The 17,081-nt window shown below is 28.8% G+C and overlaps 2 protein-coding genes across 2 annotated transcripts in view; one reads left to right on the top strand and one right to left on the bottom strand.

The window, feature by feature from the left end:
* Nucleotides 1-4,574, bottom strand: part of LOC119674829 (homeobox protein orthopedia-like) — a 7,651-nt gene extending 3,077 nt beyond the window's left edge. Inside the window, exon 1 of the mRNA XM_038085986.1 lies at nt 4,538-4,574. Within this exon, the coding sequence (XP_037941914.1) occupies nt 4,538-4,574 (37 nt within the window). The remainder of the gene's footprint in view (nt 1-4,537) is intronic.
* Nucleotides 4,575-6,072: 1,498 nt separating this feature from the next.
* Nucleotides 6,073-17,081, top strand: part of LOC119674828 (homeobox protein orthopedia) — a 44,677-nt gene continuing 33,668 nt past the window's right edge. The window contains exon 1 of the mRNA XM_038085984.1: nt 6,073-6,087. Within this exon, the coding sequence (XP_037941912.1) occupies nt 6,073-6,087 (15 nt within the window). The remainder of the gene's footprint in view (nt 6,088-17,081) is intronic.

Raw genomic sequence — 17,081 nt, 5'->3', positions numbered from 1 at the left:
TTCAAAATTTTTTCTAAAATCGCTAAAATCGGTTTAATAAGCTCCACGTGCCGCCATTTTGTTGGGTATCCGGTTATACCTACCTACCTTTAAGCTAATGAACACTGCTTGCAATTTAGTTTATACTACACTATTTGTCTATGTTTTAAGTAAATCTATTTAAATTTTTGCTAAGAATAAATAATGTAAATTTCACTCTTCTTACTTGGGGGGTCGGGAAATCCTATTTACTTACAATTTAATTTTGCGTATAATCTATACTATATCATTTAATTTTTTTTTCTTTAAATGTACAATTTTGTAAAAAAATAATTTTTATATTATTCATAATAATAAAAGTATATTATTATTATTTTTTTTTTTTTTGTATATATGAACATAAACATTTAAGTTTATTTTATTATTAATAAAAACCAATTTATCATAAAACTAAAATTTCGTTTCAAACAAAACTCTTTATTCACTTATCTTAAATTTCTGCTATATTCAGTAAATCTACAGTAAAATCTACTTTAATATGTGTCTTCACGTTCCGAGTTGTAAAAAATGTATATGAAACTGACAGACAAACGATATTTAAGAATATTAAAGGACATAAAGAAAATCTTGCACGCATTCCGTTTATGGGGAATGAAGCAATTTTCACAGCCATTTCGTTGATACTTTTCATTGAAATGTTTGTGAGAAAAGTACGTGGGGAACGTCTGCGGATAAGCTTAAGTGAATTGCCAATAAAATGAAAAGGGTATAAAAAACGTAAAAATAGCATAAAAAATGAATAACAAAACAAAAACAAAAGCAACCAAAAAAAAAAGAAGAACATTTCAACTAAAAGTATCTTTCACTCTGTGTTCAGAAAAAGCACTAGTGCGACTGATACTGGACCATGAGTTCTATATATTTCCAGTCATGCTTCCACGGTTACGAGAGACTTAGTCACAACGTGTATTCCTTTCTAAAGGGTAAATATTGGATTATAACGCATGCTCAGTACAAAATTTGCTCATTTTTAACTTGTCTACCTATGAGGTCTTTGGGGATGAAGACTTTTTCAATATTGTTTTCTGTTTTTTTTTTTTTGTTTTTGTTAAATACCAAATACGTCCCCAACGTATACGTGGTTTAAGACTATTGTGAATATCTGATAATATATGTGAACGTACGTACATATATGGAAATATTATTTTTTTGTTGCTAGGAATTGTTAAGTTCCAACTACGGCACCTTTCCTTTAGAGTTTTTGGTTGCTATTGACGCGATTTGGAATTTGATGAAAATATTTTAAAAAACAATATAGAAGTTTGAAGATGAAAGAAAGTTTATGAAAAATATTTGATACTTGTTATTTCATTTTGTTTTAACAGATTTTCTATACGTGAATTCCAATATTTGTTTTTTTTATTCAATTTTGAATTTTATTAAAATTCTTTAGCTCCTTAACAACGTTTCATCCTGTTACTATATACGATTAAACTGGGATGACTACTTCAGTTTGTGTGGAGAGTTAAAATTTTTGTTGAAAATATATTTTAAATATTTATTAAATATTTAGTTTCAAATTCTACATAAATTAATATTGACAATTATATATGGTATATTTTAAAACACTTAAATAAATTTAGAAAAAAATTAATAAAATTGATTGACATTTTTATAAATTATGTATTTAAATTAACTATATATGAACAAAAATTTAATATAGAGTATTTAACATTTATATTATTTTTAAATTTAATATACTATTTGTGACATTGATATGCAATTTAAATTTACAACACACTAAATTACACTAAATTTACACTAAATTTTATTGAAAACACTAAATTACATTTAATTTACATTTAGATCAATTTAAATTGCACATTAAAAATAATATTAAAAATATTAATATTATTATAATTAATTTTGTATTATTATTATATTATAAGTTTTCGTATTTGTTACTGGGCTTAGGTCCTTTGTTTAACACATAAATTTATAAAAATGTTTTTTTAAATAATCTAAAAAAAATGTTAAATATTATAATATAAATATTAATATTAAAAATAATATTAATGTTACGTACTCTGTGTTAAATTTTTGTTTGCATATAGTTGATTTGAATACATAATTAATAAAAATCTCAATAATTTTTATTTATGATAACTATGAAATTACTCTATATTATCCACATATAGGTCCTTTATCCCAGAACACCTAAATGTTGCAGTTGTCCATAAATTCCAAAGATAACTTCTATTGTGAAAGTACAGAAAAAGCAGTAACAAAACTTTCAATAACCAGAAAACTGTTAGAAAATGGGTATCAGGTTATCGGATCAGGTTATAGTTCAATTAACGCACCTAAACATAAATGATCTTGGACACTGAGTGTGCAAAATAATATGTAAAATCAGGTAGTTTTTTCGTATAATATATAATCATAGATAAAACAAAAATCCGTTTCTGTACTTTAAAAATAAAAGACAGTCAATTTAAAGAAACACCAGAAACATCAGACGAAAAGTTATGGTTTATTTATGACAGTGATGGTCACTACACATCTCCATGCTACTGTAAAACCAAACATACAAAAAAATTATAGCAATTAATTATTTACAACAAATTTCTTCAATTATATTTTTTTTGAAACTCAAAAATGCTCAAACCATATCAATTACTATAACTAACTAATTTCTATTTCTAATTTTTTTATATATAATCTAAATCCCTATATAGAAAAAATTCATATTTTCTATATACATTATACATTATGGAATTGAGCCTACATAGAAAAAATTTATCGATCCACTCCTTGTCAGGGAATGGTTGCCACCTATTTGTCGAAAATACAAGGTTTATATATATATATAGTTTACAACATTTACAACAATGCTATGGAGTAAAAAAGCGAACTGAGCATAGCATTTTGAAAATCGATTTACGTATTCATGTCAAGACGATATTATCTGTTTTAAAGGATTTTAATGAAACTCTTTAAGATACTAATTGACAATTTCACTATCAATTTTTAAATGTACTATCAACAACCAAACAAATTGCTTTATTTACTTAAACAAAATGAGATAAATCATAATCTGAAACTTCCTACAAGTTTTATTTGTCTTCAAAAGCTTTTATACCTTGTATTGGCTGTATTATCATATCCTCTATATTCTTTTGCTTCGATTAATTTTGCAAATAAGTTTGTCAAAACAGACATGTTGCTATAATTTAAGAGCTATATGAGCGTGGAACGCTTCTGTGGCTAAACAGATGGCAACACTTATTAAAACAAATGGATTATATATAATTCAACAAAACACACACCCAACGAAAATCGCCTGTCATTTTATTTAAAAAAAAACCAAACCGAAATTACATTTTACACTTTCCAGAATTTTGAAAATGAATTAACTTATTATATTAATTAAATTAAGAAATTAAAATTAATTAATTAAGAATGTGTAAAATCGGAAACTTTGTTCATTTAAAGAAGAAGCAAATAAGTAAGAATAAATTTAAGAAACATAAATATTTTTGAGTTGAGTTATTAAATAGACATTATATACGATTTAAAATAGATTTCTTGTTATAGAAGAGAAATTATTTTTAATTAGAATATTGTAACATTAAATTTACTATTATAATAGAGATTTTCATTCATTAGTTTTTGTGAATGAAGATTTTCTACATTCATAAAATTAATAGTTTTTATTACAGATGAAAAAATTGATTATTATTGTGGCAAGTAAGAAAATATCTTTTTTGTTCTTGTTTTTGCTTCATAAGCATTTTTTTTTGAAATATTACGGTGAAAGTATTACATAGATATATTTATATATATACATATATAGAATCAATAAAAGCATCACTTACCTTCTTAGCTTATATAACCTTTTATATAAATAGTAGGCGTGCCCGCAGCTACATGATTATATCTGTGCGCTAACATAGTCCCTAAGTTCAGAAAAAAATTTCGTTAATTAATTTAAATTTTAAAATTAATTATTTGTATTTTATATAGATAAATAAAATAAAATTACATAAAATTAATTAAATTAAATAAAATTAAATTAAATAATTATTTATAATCAATTAATATTTTTAACGTAAACCAATTTTCAAAACATAGTTGAATTGTAAATATAGCTCTCCAAATATAGCTCTTCTCCTGTACATGAGAGAAGAGAAGATGTACATGATAATATGTACATTACGTATTATGATAAGTAACATATTTAAAAGTTTGTTGCTTTAATAAAATCTCTAAAGTCAGTTATTAATACTCTTATATTAAAATGGTTTTTGTAAGAGAATACACACACACACATAGTACAACATCGAACATCTGCATATTTATAGTAGTTCCCCCGCATAGGTTATATCATTTTATATATTGACGAACTTAAATTCAAAAAACTACAAGAAAAAATTTTTTTTAAACTACCTCAGAAATAATGTACTAGGTAGGTAAATATTATATTACCCTGATAACAAGTAAACTGTTTATCGGGTCGCTTCGTTTATGTGTATTCGATGTACTACATCCGCTTTACTCTTATCATTTAGCGAGAATGGATATCCTTCTGTCATTCTTAATGTGAATATTACCATCTTCACTTTAAATGAAATATTTTCTTTGTGAAAATTATACAATGAACCTACTAAATTCTGAGTACTGTGATTGAAAAGAGATTCTTGTAATGTAACACCATTTTGAGCATTTAGAAATCAATATCGAAACGAAAGTATATTAGATATTTGTAATGTGGACATATATTCAGACTTCTAATATACGTGTACACATCACCAAATTATATCACAGTTATCAGAAGGTAGCTTGCTTCAATGGACGATTGATGAAAAACCATGGTTTATAGTTATATCAAAAATCTAACAAAAGGAAAAAAAACAGTGCTTAAATTTTTAAAGAAAGATCTCCGCAAAAATATAGAAAACTTGAAAGATAACATCCCAAAAAATCTGAATATGAAGATATATTAAACATCAATGCTAGAAATATGTATTGTACTAATAGTGGGTATATAAATCATTATATTGATTAAGATTTGAAATAAGCTGTTTTTAAGACATTGATCGTTTTAAGACTGAAAATGTTTGGAAATTGATTTTTTTTTATAACACTCTTTATTTCGTTACATATTGAAATGAAACCAAATAAAAAATAAATCTTTGTAAATTAACATTATACAAATAGTTTAAAAAAATATATATTTATATATATAGTCAGTTATATGTACGTATGGATCTGAAGTGAACTGAAAACTAATTGTACAACATGCTCACGTGATGCACAGAATCCAGATAATCTAGAACATATTCTAATAATATATCGCATAGTAGAATCACAATCTCTAACACTCAACAGTGCATAAATAAGTATTAAATGGAGACTAATATATTACAACCTGTATTATTTTCTAATAGAGTATATAGCTGTACGAGTTTAAAGTAAATGAGAATTATAAAATTTGTTTGTATGGTATAAACAACTTACTACAGAGTGTCCGAAGTTTTGATCCATAGTTATGTTTTTGGTCGTTTCAGTTGATTCTAGTTCAAAGTTTCTGTCTACGCAATTCATTCTCTGAAGACAGAACTGTCTCCGGACTGTAGTAATATTTTTTCTTCTTCGAATAGTGCATTATTGTTACCAAAGCGATTCTTTTTAATACAATTATAGTTCTGTCGTTGCAAATTAATTAAAAAAGGTAGCAGTATATGTACTGTAAGATATTCTATGGAGGATATTTAATGATACAATATTTTATTTATTCGATATCAATAGAAATAGAATACAATATTTTTGTATTCTATTTAATGTATTATGTTAATTATTTTGTAAAGAGTAAAAACAGAAATTGCTGTATAAATTTGATTAAAATATCATCATATATCATATATAATGATTTGTTAATAAACAAAAAAACCATATACAATGGTCCTATTGTATATTAAAATTGATTAAAATTTTGATGACTGTATTTTACTTAGATTTACTTTCGAAACCTATAACCCGAACATAATGCAGCAACTGTTCGGACTTGCTCGCCACTCGTTTGTCGACACAATGGCAATATTAACGGTAATTGGTAGATATGATGACCGTTACCTTCAACGAGTATTGTCGTAGCTATCGGGTAGTGAAAAAAGTCGAATGTATTACCGATGTATTCTGTCGCGGTTTGGCACTTCTCAAACGGCACATATCTACTCTAAGGTCTCACTTTCTGAAAGGTCTGTCGAATATTAAAAGCAGAGGCATTAAAGACATTACCTTATAATGAACACACTGCTTTAATATTTCTTGCTAGTGGTCTTTTGTTGTCAAGTATAGGGTTCCACTAGGCAAGCTAGCGGACATTTTTATTAACATATATATTATATATAATTATATATTTACTATGTCTCTGTATACACTGATAAAGTGTTGTGTCACAAAGGACCCAATTCTCGGGTCTAAGTGAGTCGATTTTATTTATATAGTCCAGCTGTCACGTGTACATACTCACTTTCGGAACCACAAAATGGTTCCAACCCTTAATATATATTTTGATTATAACATATGAAGTATTAAAAGTAAGTCCATGTCAGCAATTACTTAATTTTTTAAGATGTTTTTTATTTTTGCAATTAAAATGCTCGTTGTTAAAGTATTTTTGCACTTTGTAGTTATAAATATTTCACATGTGGAAATTGAAAATTTTGTAGAATTTTTAACAGAACAAAGGAATTTGTTTGGAAAATTGGAATTCCATGTTTTCGTTGCATAATTAATTTGTGGATGTGTTAGTAAGCGCGGATTTTATGCAACCAAATATCAACTTCAAATATCAATCAAAACTGAAAATAATATTATTTTGTCATAAATTGAAAACATTTGAAATGAAAATGATTAGCCAAAAGCCATTCGGAATTCAGCATTAAATTGATATTTCGATGACAACTCGCGACAGAGAGCAAAAAACAGGAATCAATTTCAGTACTGAATAATGAAAATTTTTGCATTGAATAAATTCTGAAACTCATGTAAATGCAATAGAAGAAAGCAAAAATATATGAAAATGTTTCGAGCACAAATTGATTTGTCAAAGAAAAGCAAATATTGTTTTTTGCATAATTTTAATATTTTCGAGTAGTGCTGTAAAGTTGCAATGCATTGCGCTGCAACAGCACTTAGCCTTGATTGCTTATTGGGAGGTATTTGCACAATTCAAGTGCAGTTTGAGCCAACAGAACAGAAGATTCGCTTTATTGGCAATTTGCTGTGTTTTTACAGAGAGCAAAAGTTAATTTTCTTTATTAATGGAACGTTATTGCTTATTTACGATAATCAAAATTCAATTTTTATATTTACTTTATCTTGATACTTGCAAAGAAGAGCTGCAACCACGTTTGTTATTACTATCATGTGTCCCTCTTCTTGTGCGGTTTAAGTCAAGTTCAATAATGTTCAATAAAAATGTATTAAAATCAACGAAATGCGCTTTATGACTTTTATATCTTCTGTCTGATTGCCTGACTGTCTGACTGTCTGACTGCATGGCTACATGACCACCAGTCCATAAGCTAAAGCCCATTGCTCTGTTACAATTATTATGCAAAATCCTTACGATTTGCTATGAGTTGTGCCGCAACGCAGCTCATCCTTTTGTGTCGTTTAAAATGCGTATTGAGTGGTTTATGAAAATCGCTTTTTGGCCAATATCTTTTCATTTTCAACCATTTTCATTTATCTGCTTTTGACTCGTACGCACGAAATTGCGAATAAATTCACAAGCACAGATAAACAAACCAAAATGAAGTTGTACGCCATAAAGTCAGATACACCATCTGACATACTCACGTCCTCATATTCGTATACACCAGCCAACAATTGCTGAATTGTGTGTGCTCCGGTCCGTTATACAAATGGAGTCGATTTATTTTATGGTATCCTTTAAATCCTGCTTTACGACAGCGGCAAGTGACACTTGCTGTGCTTTTTTTGGCTTCTCTTGTTTATTGTTGTTTTTTATATCCAACGCCCACATAGTACTCAAATGTATGTGCTTTACGATTGAATTTATTGGGGGTTGTTTTGGAGGGTTGACTAAGGTTCTGCTTTTGTCAGATTGGATTTTGAAATTTGTTTACATATTCGTTTATTCCCAGAGATTTGAACTGGTAAGATTGGAAATTTCAAAAATTTAAAATAAAAATAAAACTTGCTGAAATTAATTTAATATATCCATTAATATTTTAATAACTCAATAGTATAATACACGTTTATAGTACAATATATAATATATACATATATATAAATCTGAATCTATCTAAATCTGAATCTATTTGGTGCTTCTCTGTATATGTCGTTCTATGTATATCGCGACTCAGCTAGCTCACTTTCAACCGTTTCACATTTTCGCCCAGGTCTTTTGCTACCTTGTGGATTTCATACCAACGCTTGCCTCGCTATATAAAGCATATATCCCGCACATTTGACTTAATCCATAAAATTCAAAAATCTTTTGAATTTTTTCTATGTTCAGCCATTCCATGCAAAATGGGATGACTTGATGATATGCAGGTATTTTTATCACAGTTGGCTGACTTCTATTAAGCAAAACTCCAGCAAACTTCTTGAGATGCCCCGTAAAGGTATCAATCTTGTGGTGGGTTTGTTTACGGATTACAGCCAATTAGAAAGTCATGCTGGAAGATTAAATAATTCAATATGGCTTTCAACGCCTTTGAGTTATTATATGGTAACAAAATGGGTCTATTTGCCTAGGTGGATCCTTAGAATAGCCAATATAATCTAATCTAACCGAGTATGAGAAGAATGTCTTACTTATGCTAGTTTTGCAATCTTAATGTAGTTGTACCATTTCGAAATCATTTAGAAGTTGTAGTTATTCACAGTTAAGCAAGAGCATCTCGAAATACGCGATTCGAAATTCTTTAAAAACAGACGAAGTTCTTCATTCTCTCTTCTGTACACAATCCTTCTTAAGCAAGAATATTGTTTTTTTCTTTATTATTGGATATGGTGCACATCGTTTTTAGCTGGCTCTCATACAAGACATATCAATGGTGTAAGGGGTTTCCATGGGTTTTAAAAACTATTCCAATTGATATCTATATAGGTAGGTAGTTAAAGTGGAAGAAGGATCGAATTCTATTCAATAAGCTAAAAAATGTATTTCGATGCCACATTTTTTGTAATTACGGATAGAAAGTGGGGCATACGTTGTTATGATAACAATATAGATCTCAATTGCATTCTTGTTAATATTGACGAGAATTTTAGAATTAAGATCTAACTGAATGTGTGAATAATCACTGTTATCTTATAGGTGTTAGCGATAGTTCTACTGCTCATATATAGTTGAATTTATAGTCAATTAATTTTATATTTATAATATTTCCTACAATACTGGATCCCGTTTCCTGTCACAGTTATGAGTATCAAGTAGAAAGTGTCTTGTGTTACTTGTCACTACCCAGCGTTTGCGTCGATTAAGATCGACCAAACGACCAGGTTTAAGTTTCTAAAGGTTCATGAACAATTTTTAGACCTACATCTTGAAAGCATTTTAGGCTTTGCTTAAACTTCGATGTGACTTTTAAGCCGCTGGCTTAGTTGGATTCTCAAACCTTCTGCAACGAAAAATCATTGCATTCAAAAAACTCAAAAAATATCATTATTAGAAAAGTGACGTCATTAGATTACTTACAAAAGAAATTATTACATGACCTATTCCTTTGGGACATAAAAGTGTCCATTCAATATAATCATAAAAATATTACTATTGATATAATATAATTATTACAATAATAATATATAATAATTGTATTACATTATTGAATACAATCCCATTGTCTGTCCAAAATGTCAATAATATTTTTGTAATTCACACAAGTCATTTTCTTCCCACAAACCAAAAAAAAAAAAAAGGAAAACAAAAAATAAATCCACAAAAAAGCATTTACGGAAGTGTAATAATAATGTGGCAGGTGTTTAATAACGCATTTTCATAATGCACAATTAATGTTGCACAACAGCCAACCGATATCCCACAAAACGGATGCACATACGTACACCGCACCCTTCATTCATGGAAGACAGAATCAGTTTATACGCCAGCTTTTTTCATCCAAATACCTAATCAAACGGCAATATTGTACTCATTTCGCATTCATTTATGAACAACAGGTCCATAATATTCCCTCAGCCAACATTAAAGGGCATAAAAGCAAATCACTGCGCAAACCGCAAGTATTTTTCACCCCAAGTTCGGTCCTTCTTCTGTGATAAACAATAATTTTTCGCCTTTTAATTCCTTACTCATGATATTTTTTATTTATTCCTTGACACTTCGCACCCTCTCGATTATGTGCTGTGTGCTTAACAAGGGTTAGCTGGACTAATTCTGGTGCAGTATCGACTATCCCAGCGCAAGAAAATGCCAATTTTATGAACTTGACTCATTTATTATTCGCTCCAGATTTCTTGTTTGTTTTTGTTGGTTTCGTTGGTATTGTTCCATTCAGTAGACCAACGACAGAAGTCAAAACATGAGAATGATTTTAATAGTGAAATAATGAACATAAGGTCTAAATTACTTCTTCTGTTTTGGTTTGAGAAATTTGCTTTCGCTTTTGTTATGTTCTTTGGAATTTTTTTCGTTTCATTTCTATTTTTCCTTTTGTGAAACGATTTATCAGTTCGTTTTTTGTGTAATGTGGGAAAAAAAACTTTGAAAACCATTATTACAAGATATCAACCCAGTATTGTCGGTATCGTATTATATGGTCAGACCATTCAGTGAAAGGTTAATACTAACAAGCAGTACGTCTTGGTTTCGACACCCTTCACACAGATTGTTGTGATGTACTTCAATTGTTTACTTTTATTTAATAAATTTTTTTTTATGGATTCTATGTATATATATTCATATTTAAATCTCTTTAGAAAATAAAATCGAATCCTTAGCGATATGTCAAAATAGAAAATCAATACTCGCCGTAATACCGAGACACAATTTTATTAGTTCATTGACTTTATATACCACCATCAATAAAAACTGCTCAGTTTTCAAGAGACTGGTTTAAAAATGAACAACTAATTAATAGATCAATAGACAGCTGTAGACAAACGTACTAATAAAAAAAAAATATGTTTTGTACCAAGAAGGGTCTACTCCTCGGACTTGGTATACAGAACCAAATCAGCAGTATCAATGGTTAATATCTGTTTTAACAGAGCGCTGGTCTACAAGACGACACGGGGCCACGCTCGGCTTACACTGCAGTATCTCCATGCCTACCAGTGCTCGAGGAAAAGCCGCTAGAACACTTATTGTGTTTTAGTCCAGCCTTATTCAGTACCAGGCTAAAGCTCTTGGTTGCCCCTTCTTTAATAAACTTGGTAATATTTCCAGCATAAGCATTGGCAAGGCAATTGCTTTTAACAATGCTTCCTCTAGGTTATAATATAGCCATTCTTCTACGCTTTCTTAACCAATTAAGAAGTATTAGCTAATAATTATAATTAGCCAACCGTTGGGTTGGTTTTGATAAACATTTAAAACATATATTCCTATATTCTTATTTCAAAAGAACGGACTTTTTGAATTAGCTGGCCCATGTTAATTTTTAATATATATTATAAAATGATTATTTTGGAAACATTCGTGAGAACCAATGTTCCGATGTTCAGAATTGAGAACAAAAAGTGAAAATAACCAGTCGGTTTTGAATAAAAATCGAGTAGATACTTATTGTGTACTTTGATAGTCGTAGTTCGATCATATCAAAGGTGTTGATCCGAGGACTGACTGCAAACGCAGTTTACGACTTCACATGGGGGAAGGAATTACAAGTTGTGACAAGATATAAATTGATATGATTATCGTGGTGATATGTCAAGAGTCTTCAGAATGGAGAACAAAAAAACTGAATCGCAAGATGTTAAGAAAAAGTCATTCAAAAGACAAGGTCGTGATTATTCTGCGCGTGGATATTCGTAGTTCGGACAATCCAGAATTTTTTATAAAGTGGTTTATAAATTTGATAGTATATATATATTGGTTTTTGATCGTAATAAAAAACTTGATAATAAAATCCATAAATCCAGTCAGGGTCGGTAAGTGCATTCCAAACTAGATCACTTAATTAGAGATACACTCTTTTCTTACGTTTTCTTTTTTCGGTGAACAATTTCAATATAGCTTTAAATATATCATAAGGCTATAAAATTTAAAAACATTTTAATATACAACAGCACTTTCAAAGCTTTGAAGGAATTAATAGGAAACTGAGTTTCGCCGATACGGAATTCTAGAAAATTTGAAAATAATCGGAAATAATATGAGAAACGGAATTCAAAATTCGCGAATCGAATTATTCGGTGCTATTGCTTTATGGACTTAACTTTATTATTAGGTCTTAGTATGGTTATATCTTTTCAATCCAATGTCTAAGATATACACATATTATACACATATTTATACACATATACACATATTTGCCAGATCTGGCAAATATGGTGCCTGAGCGATGATAGTGGTGACGTGTTTGGTCAAAAAATCGCGTACAACAAGAATTTTCCATAGTAAAAATCGCTGAATGCACTTGAGGTAGTCTCACATAATTGACAGATGGCGCTCAAATTTGTATCATATGTCAAGAAAGGGTGTATCAATATAAAAAAAAAAAAATCTTTTTAATCTTTTAAAGGTCTATTACCTGAGGAGTAGTTAACAAACAACAAAATCCGGATACTTTATTTTTTGTGTATTAATAATCGCTATTAAACGTAAATGAGAAAGCATACCCTATACTGCCCTTGCACTGACGAGACAACGGAGTATTCTAGACACCCCAGTTTATCAGTCATTATCTGAAGAAGAATAGTAGAACACTAATTAAGAGATTTAAGTCGTTTATAAAACGACATTGCTGGCTATTCCTATAGCACGGTTAAGTTGGAACTAATAATAGAGATTTTTCTCTCGAACTAGGAGGGTAGAATCACATACGTATATACATTATCAATATTATTCTACAGATAAAGATAAAAATAAATGCTTAAAAATCCACAAAGACAACTTAGTATTCTGATTTATAAGTTTTTCACAATGTTTTTCTTTGTGTACGTATGAGTCGAGTCTGTTTTCTCAGTTTTTCCTTATCCCATCTCAACAAAAATTGAATACATAATAAATAAAAATAGCAAATAACATATGAGTAGAAAAAGTTATTTACTTTAATGACGTTAAAACGTATTCACTCATTCACTGTCAGTCAACAAAGTGCCAGTCACTCGAAACAAAAAGATACAAAAAGTCACACGGAAAGTTACAAAGCGAAGCCAAATGAAAGCGGTTAATTCCGCTGAAGCTCAAATGCAGAAAAAAAGTGAAGTTTGTTTTCTGTGCAAAGTAACTTTGCATGTAACTTTGATGGCCTCACCGGTCCCCAGCGAATTAGTCGCATGTCGGTCTGTCTGCAACTTTTCCCAAAACCTTACCCTAATCTAAATCACGGCCGGGTCTGTTAGAGTTTATGTGCGAGTGCTTGGGGCTGTGTTCACTTGCATGAACGTTTGTTTGCGTGCGTGAATGTTTTACTTTCGCTGCTCGCATTAAAAAAGGCAAAATATGTGAATTCTGTGGAACTTACTCTACTCTACTCTACTCTACTCTACTCTACTCTACTCTGCTGTGCTATTTTTATGCAATTTATTATAAATTCAGAAAAAGTAAGAAAAAAAAATTAAATGAACAAAAAATTCTGAAAAACAATTTCACGGGGTGTTTTATGTTTATTCATAACGAAGCGGGGCGAGAGGGATGCAAGCCATGTAACAGTGTTAACCGGAAAGGTGTCAGGCGTGAGTGCGACCTTGACTTGTTTATGTATTTTTCATACATAATTTTAATAACATTACTTCTGTTATTGTTATTGTTGTTGTTGTTGTTGTTGGTGTTTATGTTTACTTGCGTGTTGTTGTGTTTGTTTTTATACTTTTAATTTAATAAATTAATGCCAGACCGAAGGAAGTCTAGCAATTGCTGGGAGCAGTAATCGAAACAGCAGTCACAAAAGTATTCTAGAATTGAAAATTATTGCCTATATGTAGGCGTTTTGATTGTATATAAGCAAATTTTTTTTAATTTTCTTTTGTTTTTGCAAAAATTCCTTGAAAATCATATGTTGAAGAGAAGAATAAAAAACCTTTGCATATTTTGTGGCGTGTCATTAAATTAGCATGACGTGCACGTAAGTAGGCGTTAAAAAGTCGGTTAAGCACAAAACACTTAATTTATTTTTTATGCTTTTAGATTTCTCTTCTCACTCAGGAGGGTGCGTTTGCGTTTGCTATACAGAAACTTAACATATCGGACCAGACAGATAAATGGGTCTGTCATGTTACCGTCGTTGTTGTTGTTGTTTGTGCTGATTTCCATGCTTACTGCTTTTCTGTTTTCTGCTTTTTGTGTTTGGCTTTTAAATTGTGTTTTGACTATCAACTTTAAGGCATTGCCCTTATGAATAAATTATAAAGTGATGAGCATACCAAATTGCAGAGTAAATAATAAAATCAACACAAAAAAGTTATATATGATATATAAGAAAAAGAAATAGGTTAAAACAAAGACAACAAAAATTGCTTAACAGCTACAGAGCTCAATAATCACTTCGGTTTATATTTAGCATTTTGTATGGCAAGAGAATAATAATCAGCTTTACAACCAGAGACCCTAAAAATTATAAATTTAAAAAAAAATGACTATAGACTATATTCGAAATATTGGTGAATAAAAAATATAGTTTTTAAAAATTACTTAAAAAGTTATATATTATTTAATCAATTCATCAATTAGCCAGTTGACAAAATATAAAAATAAAAAATATATATTAAAAATATATAAATAAAAAATATTGGTTATTTTTTTAATGATATTGTTTAAAATAAATTAACTAATTAATCTTATAATTTGTCTTTTAAAATAAAGTTCAAAAAATAATAATTAAATTTGCTTTGTATTATTTTTTTAAACAATAAATATTATACTTTCTAAATAAAAAATATTAAATCTTTAACTCTATTAACCATTTTACACGTTTCGTTTGTGAGTTCATAACAATCACCAAATACACTTAGTGTGTAATATAAATTAATATTTATGTTACTATATCTAGCTCGACTAGATACACAATAACACAAACAAACAAATTTAAGACTGCTTAAAAATAAAACGCTTGGCTTGCAACTTATAATTGGTTTTCAAAAATAAATTGCAAATAAAATGCTTTATTTTTACTTTCAAAAAATAATAGTTATTTTTGAGTTTTTCGTTTTTTTTTCTTAACATAAAAAGCAGAATCTATAAGTTATTATTGCGTTTAAAAATAAAATACAAATAAAAATAATAATTTTTTGAAATATCATTTAATGCAAATTTAATTATTATTTTTTGAGTTTAATTTTAAAAGACGAATATAATATATAAGGTTTGTAAAGGATGAAATAATTGTTGTTATGGTGATGACATATTTTAATTTTAATTTAATGAACTTTTTTTGCTGCTTTTTTTCTTGAATATTTGTAAAATAAATTTAATTATTTATAAATATTTTCTGTGTTTATTTATAATATTATTATTAAAAATAGGGAATATACGGATGAGATTAAATTTATTGATGACATAAACAAAATTATTGTGAATATTCTTCGTCTTTTATGGGGGAACAGTTCTTGTGGGGTCAATACCTGATATGTAATAGTTTCCTATTTATTTAATATTTTTTGCTTTTGTTCTATAATTGATTGTGTGAATTCCTTATAGCTTCTTCTTTTCTTTCTTCATTCTTGTATATATCTTGCAATAATTTTACAGTTAGTATTGTTAATTCCTTATACCGTCTCACTTACTTAAAGTTTGGGTATTTTTTGACATAATTTTGCAATCACCAAGTGGAAGGTGATGTCTATTTTGTCTATATTAATCAATTGACTACATTAATAAATTTATTACTAGACCTTTGCTTTCAGCTATTATAGATGGTTCGAATTTTTCATGCTTCCATATATGCACTACAAAGTTATTAATTTATTACACCAAGCAATCCACTAACTAAATGTGTATGTATAGAGTTATAAAGAACTGCCAGAATACTGACGTCAAGACATCATAAACCGCTTATAAAAGAAAGAAGATATTACATTGCATATTAATTAAAAAAATTCAATAGTAACATATTAAGAGCACTTTCTAATCTGCAAAGGCAGATCGCTTTACATTTATCAATAATAACGTTAAAAATATCATTATTATTATTTTGTGAATTTATCTAAAGCATGTCAGTGACCTAGAATCTTTACACTTATGTAAAGACTTTAAAAATCCACTAAGATAACTATTTATAGTCTTAAAGTATGGCTATGACAGCAGAGTTGATAACCCGATTTAATTTATACAAATCGTAGTATCGTCATCGATTCTAGTATACCTAGAAAGAAATGACAATATTGCAGAATTCAAATGTGTTGTGTAAAAACATTACAGTCACATCGAGCAGGCGATTTAAAGAATGTGATTATATGATATACATATCAGTTGTATTTAGCTGATGTAGATTACGATATTCTTAAGCGGCCTAACCTGGTTTATCAAGATTCTTCAAATTTCGAAAGTTCATTATCAAGTTCCAAGTTATGTAATACTATGTTATAATTTATAATAAACTTCTATATATTAGCTAATTTACCTGTAAGCTACTACTGTAAACTGTACTATAGGTGGGGCACGTATTTCGTATGAGTAAAAAGGAACCTGCTCAAAAACATAGGGTTGTACCACTATATATATTTTGCAGTAAGCAGTTGAAGCTTTATATTTATGATAGAGACACATTTTTGAAGATTTTTTAAAGTGTGTTTTAACATCAGATCCTTGTAGAGTTTACACAGGGTTTGTGCTTAAAATTTATATATAAAATTTTATATATAAAATTTAAATATAAATAGTTCATACAAACAATATTATTGTAATAATTATCACATTTAACTTAAAGCAATAAATACAC

The sequence above is a fragment of the Teleopsis dalmanni genome, chromosome 2, assembly GCF_002237135.1.
Source record: "Teleopsis dalmanni isolate 2A chromosome 2, ASM223713v2, whole genome shotgun sequence".
In the NCBI taxonomy this organism is placed as follows: domain Eukaryota; kingdom Metazoa; phylum Arthropoda; class Insecta; order Diptera; family Diopsidae; genus Teleopsis; species Teleopsis dalmanni.
This window is presented reverse-complemented; position numbering and strand designations above follow the sequence as displayed.